The sequence below is a fragment of the Zalophus californianus genome, chromosome 15 (assembly GCF_009762305.2).
Source record: "Zalophus californianus isolate mZalCal1 chromosome 15, mZalCal1.pri.v2, whole genome shotgun sequence".
In the NCBI taxonomy this organism is placed as follows: domain Eukaryota; kingdom Metazoa; phylum Chordata; class Mammalia; order Carnivora; family Otariidae; genus Zalophus; species Zalophus californianus.
Genome location: NC_045609.1, coordinates 30,906,943 through 30,912,813, shown reverse-complemented (window position 1 = coordinate 30,912,813; position 5,871 = coordinate 30,906,943). Strand labels below are relative to the sequence as shown.

Genomic DNA, 5,871 nt, shown 5'->3' with positions numbered 1-5,871 from the left:
TAGAACTTATGGAAGGAGGGCCCAGGCGACTGGGTAGTCAGGAAGTTGGAGCTGGAACAGGCATTCAGACAGGGCAGCTCCACTCACCAGGTAGCCCCAACCAGGGAGGCAACATGACTCCACGGGAGAGGGGGAGCTCCCCTTTCCAGCCCCACAGAGGCGGCAAAGGCCCAGTGAGAACCAAGCTGTGGCTCACGTGCCAGGGGCAGGGGGGGAGGGCAGCTCTCCCCAAGGCAGCCAGGCTGAAAATCCAACCTGACACGGAGATACAGGGCTTCGAGGATTATCCCTGGAGATTAAGAGAAACCTTCCCTGAAATCTGCCCTCACAGCAGCCCAGTCTGGGGGGTCCTGTCACACAGCAGGGGGAGGAGCAAGGAAGAAGGGCCCACCGCCTCAGACAGGACCCACCAGCCACGGCTCATCGGGCTCTGCATCGGGCCACTGGGAGCAACAAGCCTCTAACTGCTCAGAACTTTCTCGCACCGCGACTTCTCGTGATCTCTCATGATCTGTCGTGATCTCTCCGTGTGCGCAGGTGAAAGCCTCACTGAAGGCCATTCAGACAAAAGGCAGGGAAAAGGCCCCCGGACGCTTCCTGCTACACGGGCTGCACAACCCAAGTGGGCATTTCCGTCTGCACACAGCCCCTGCTTGGGGGCCGGACCGGCGCGGCATACTTCAGACCTGGGACTTGAAGGGAAGCATGGCAACGGTTAGCGAACTCCGCCCAGAGCCCAAGGGGCACAGGGAGGAAAGAAGGGTCAAGAGACGGGCTCCCCCCGTTCAACCAGAGCAGCTCTGCTGGGTCTGTGCTGTGTGTGTTGGACAATAAATAGCACTTCTTTCTCAAACAACCCACTTCAAGCCCCCAACCCCTTCCCTCAGGCTGGCCAACAAGTCTCTGGAGGGGCCTCTGCCCGGGGCGGGGGGGGGGGGGGTTGGTGTGGCCCTGGTGCCCCAGCTCCCCCCGCCTCCCAGGGCCTGCTCCACGCAGTCTCCTAGTCAGGGGCAGGGAGGAAAAGCCTGGTCTCCCCTGCCTTCTCTAAAGGACCCTCAATTCTCCTCAGAAGGCTCAGGCTTTGGGAACAGAAACTAAATTCTAGAAAAAAGACAGTTCTCAGCCCTGAATCTGTGGACCCGGATTCATACCCCTTAAAGGAACTTTATATATTGGGGGTTCACTCAAGATTTATTTCTTCAGAATCCCACAGCTTTGCAAAAGAAAAAGAAAGGGAAAGCCTGGCCCCAGAGGGCCATGCAGGGGGGGGGGGGGGGGGGAGTTCGAGGGAAGGGGGAGGGTGGTGCAGCGTCCTTCCTTCCCCACAGCTGTTAGGCTGGAGCCATAGGAAAGTGGGGGCTGCGCAAGCGTGTGGCAGATATGCCAGAGCAGGAGGAACAGCCCGGGAGCAGCAGGGACACCGGCCAGACCTGGGTACCACCTCCCCTTGCCCAGGCCCGGTGGGTGGGAGCCACTCCTTTCCCTCCTTTCCCGTTCTGCAATACCCCCAAGGGCCCAGCACCCTCCCCGCCATATGCACATCATTAAGGGAAGCCATGTTCCAACAGCTGCTGAAAAATCAAGACACAGAAAACATGGAGAAAGGAGTCCAGTTCCAGCACCACAAAGCTCCTTCATGACTGTCTGTGATAAAGGCCACCAGCCCCCTCAAGGGCAGTGGCGAGCACAGGAGCACCGGGGTGTATGTGTGGGGGGAGGGGAGGCGGGGTCGTGTTCCTGAGCAATATGCCCAGGCTCTCAGGAGGAGGGACAGAATCAATCTCGATCTCAAACTCACCCCATCCTCCCCACATACACCCCATGATGGTTTGCTCTAGAGCCCTGGCCTTCAAGGGGCACCTCCTAAACCTGCCTTCCTCCCCCAACCCCAGAAAAATCCTAAGAGGTGGGTGAAAATTCTGGGCCCCGGACAAGAGAAGGCCTCAGGCTCACCCAGCCTCCCCCTGACCACCGTGAGCCCAGAGCCCTCAGTCATCCTCCAACAGGGCCTCCACCCAGACCTAGGGCTTACCAGCCACAACTCAAGGCCTCCACTCATCCACACGCACTGAGTAGTCAGTGCCAAGACCTCCTGCCTTTTAAGGAGAGTGTGGCATAGCAGGGAGGCTGAGCAGCCTCTAGTCAGAGCCCCTGGGCAAGGGGGTCTGTACCGACCCCGTAGCCTCATTGGCCATTCTGGCCAGAGGACCCCGTGCCCCCTGGGCAGGCTGACATCTCAGTCAGCCAGAAGTCACCCAAGCATCAGACAAGGGGCCCACATCCAGGCTTTACCTGGACCCCCTCCAGGCTCCCAGCCCCCCTCCACCCATCCTAGGTCAACTGCCCACCTCCACCCTGTTCCCAGTCCCAATCACTCCCAACCACCTTCCTCATGTCTTCCAGATGTGCACACAACCATGCAATCACTTATGAATGTCTTTACATGGATTCATTTTTAGTTAAATTTATTTATTGAAAAGGCCACCACAATAAGGAGGTACCTGTACGACTTGTCATAAATAACAGGTAGCCAATTAAAAATATACCATTAAAACAAAACAGAGCTATAAAAGTCTGGAAACTTTCCCCAACAGCCTTAAGCCCAAGGCCTTCTCCCTAGTAACAGGGGAAGTCAGGCATGAGTTCCGGAGGCATGAGAACATATTGGCACCAAGCTGAGACTTTCTTCTTGGCATAAAAGGGTTGGAAGAGAATTGGAAAGGGAATCCCTTTCTTGCTCTGACTCTGTGCTTAACGCAGGCCCAATACTATCTAAAAACATCTCAAGGGGATGTGGGTACCCACCCAATACTTGGGGAATGCACGACAAGAGACTTCCTCTGCCTCGTGCTTCATGCACCGTGGAACGCCTTCTATGAGCACACCTTCAAGGCACCACCAGACCCCTCCCCAAGGCCCCCAAACTGCCTCTCCCGCATGCCGGCCCCGCGCGCTCCCAGAGGTCACCGCTGACTCAGGTGGGACACCAGGTAAATGAAGCCCACCAGCAGGAGTCCGCGCACGCCGAGCATCATGAGCAGGAAGAGGAGCAGGATGGAGGTCACTGGCTCCACAGCATGGTTGCCCAGATGCCACTGGGGGAAGCCCATGTTCACCAGCTGCCGGTTGAGGTCATTGAAGGGGGACGGAGCAGCACCCAGCCTAGCCCCAGCCTGCTGCTGGCGAGGGCCCGAGCCCCCCAGGGGGGCGCCATGGCCCCTATTGAGAAAGCTCTGGAAGGTGAACACAGAGAGGGGAATGAATCCAGAGAAAGCATCCCTGGAGATGAAGTATCAGAGAACAGGGGAATCTTCTGGGCTGGGCCCTGCCCGCCCCTCCAGCCCCCAGAGGGCCACACCTTCCCCGGATGCCACCCCACAGGGATCCCCGTCACCAAGTCACAAGCTCTCAGAGTACAGAAAATGCCAGGCTCTACTCCCCACGTCCTGCCAGGGAGAAGGCACCCAGGTCCGAGAAGGGGGCAAGGGGGGCTGGACTACAGGGCAGAGCTTGGGGGCAGCCATTTCTAATACTCCTCGCTCCCCCCCTGTAACGCCATCACTGGGTGGCCGTGGGCTCCTCTTCTCCACCTCCTCCCGTTCCCTCTCAGCCAACAGACTCTTAAAAGAAAGATGCAGGCTGCAGCGGGGAGAGCCAGGTCAAGGGAGAGAGGGCTCTTGGATTCCAGGTCCGGGAAGGCTGCCCGGAAGGATGAGAACTGGGGAGGCAGGCAGCTCCTATTGCAGATTGCAAGAAATCTGCCATTTTCCCCGAGTCTGGACCCCCAACGCTCTTTAGCCCGGCTCTCTGCAAAGAGGGCTCCTGGCTAGAGAAGGCGAATGACTAGCCAGAGAGCTTCTGGTTGCTAAGGAGTAACGGACACGGAGGGCAGGAGGCCAACTGCTCCCCTGGGCGCCTACCTGTCGGGGGGTGCTACCACGCGAGGGGAGACTGTTCCTCACGCGGGGGTCGTCATCCTGCACAATTTCCCCATTGGCCAAGATCCGCACCATCCTCCCAGGAGCGAGGGGTCCCCGCTGGGCTGCGCCTTTCCCCAGACCTCAAAAAGCTGAAAGAAATATTTTATGAGAGATAAGGAGATGCTTGCCTTCAGTGCAGGCAATGGCAGTTCTGGGTGCCCACGCTGGTTACCCGGACTGAGCAGGCGCTGCGTCCGGTTCATCACAAGGAGAGAAATCAATGCAAGTTATCTGACAGATGAAAATCTTTCAGACATTGAGTCCGCTGGGAAAACTACCAAAGGGAGCCTTGTTGCTGGAAGTTCTGCGACCCAGCAGCGCCAGCAACCTCAGGGATGAGAGCCCTTGCTGTGCGGCCCAGGCCCATCTCACACCTCCCCACACTCTGCGGAGCTGGGTACAGTCGGAGACCCAGAGGGGTCTAACTGGCTTGCCCAGGACCACTCATCTAGAGGCAATAGAGACATACCCTGAAGCCAGAGGCCCTTCTCTGGGCTCTAAGCAGGGAGTCCAGGGCACCCAGATCCCTAGTGTTGCCTTTTCCGGTCCGTTAAAAAGGGCCCATTGGGAGTAACTGCCAAGGACCTGGGCCTTCTCCCCAGAGCGGATCCGGGCCCACTTCAGAGCTACTTTAGGTGCACTGCCTGGCAGCAGACCACACTCAAGGCCGCAGGGCCACCAGCGCTGGGTGGAGGAGCAGACCCTTCCGGCAGGCGGCACGCCCCTTGCCTGCCCCTCACCTCTCAGATGACACCAGTCCCGCTTTGCTATCGGGGGCGGGGCCAGCCTGCCCAAAATAGCGGATGGCTCTGGAAGGGCCCCACTCCGCAGACCCCAAGGGTGTCCGTGGGCTGGAGGTGGGGGTGGGGTCCTTCCATGGCTCTCCCCGAGTCTGTGTAAAAGCCATTTTTTCTCAGGAGACAAGCCACAGTTTTCACCCAAATTCTGAAAAGCACTTGTGACACACACGCCAAAAGGGGTTAAGAGCCCCTGTTCTGTTGCCCTTGGCCTAGAGCCTGGGACAGGCGGGGTCCCCTTTCTGAAGCCCGCTGGTCCCTGCAGAAGGCCAAGCGGGTCACGGAGCTCCGCAGTCCCTCGGTGCTTTGTCCCCCAGCGCCCCCTGGGTGGGCTGAGGCTGCAGCCGGCTTGGGGACACCTGACTCGGGGAGGGGGGCGGTCGCGGGGGGCGTGCTGCAGGGCAGGGGCCGGGGGGGGGGGGGCGCTGCAGGGAGGGGGCACCGCCCCAGCTGCCGAGCCCGGCCCGGGGGAGGGGAGGGATACGCTCCCGCTAGCCCTCGCCCCGGGCCCGGACACCCACCTGCGGGCGCGGCTCCCGGCCTCGGCGGCGTCCACTCCCGGCGGCTCCCTGGCCGCTTCCTCCCACCTGACCTCACAGGAAGCGCGCGCCGCAGCGGCGCGGCCCCCTCTGCAGGCCGCCGGGGGAACTGCAGCTGCCGGGCCCGGGGGCGGCTCGGCGGGGAGGAGGGAAAAAGGGGGCGCCTCCGGGAAGGAAGGGTGAAGGAGAAAAGATGATGGGGAGGAGAGAAAGAAAGGAGGACAGGAAGGAGGAGGGAGAAGAACAGGAGGAAGAAAGGGTAGTGGAGCCCATGGAGGAAAAACCCAGAAGGAGGGAGTCCCTCTGCCCTGGGTGGAAAGACGGCTCGGCTCGGGCTCAACCCACCGATGAGAGTTTGCTGAGCCTGCTGGGGGGATGCCTTTTGAGTAGGACCCAACCCTACCCTCAAGGAGCTCCAACTCCAGTAGGGGCATGAACCACAGGCGGGTGTAAATAACTGTAACTTGAAGGAAGGAAGGCTTCCTGGAAGAGGTGGTCTTCGAGCTGGGGCCAGAAGTGTAAGTAGGATAAATAGGGAAGAGTGCCACCTGTCAA

At 59.8% G+C, this 5,871-nt stretch overlaps 1 protein-coding gene across 1 annotated transcript; it reads right to left on the bottom strand.

Moving 5' to 3' along the window:
- Positions 1-2,454: 2,454 nt before the first annotated feature.
- On the bottom strand, positions 2,455-5,398 carry FAM241B (family with sequence similarity 241 member B). Its single transcript, XM_027596319.2, has 3 exons — positions 5,299-5,398; positions 3,921-4,069; positions 2,455-3,233 (listed from the first exon to the last, which is right to left on the bottom strand). The coding sequence occupies exons 2-3, from the start codon at positions 4,011-4,013 to the stop codon at positions 2,964-2,966; spliced, it is 363 nt and encodes a 120-aa protein (XP_027452120.1). The 5' UTR covers positions 4,014-4,069; positions 5,299-5,398; the 3' UTR covers positions 2,455-2,963.
- Positions 5,399-5,871: the final 473 nt, after the last annotated feature.

What these genes read in the sequence shown, in the direction of transcription:
- FAM241B (XM_027596319.2), bottom strand. Translation starts at nt 4,013, where the DNA reads ATGGTGCGGATCTTGGCCAATGGGGAAATTGTGCAGGATGACGACCCC. An exon ending in GTGGTAGCACCCCCCGACAG is followed by an intron (nt 3,234 to 3,920) that starts GTAGGCGCCCAG and finishes TTCACCTTCCAG; the next exon opens with AGCTTTCTCAATAGGGGCCA.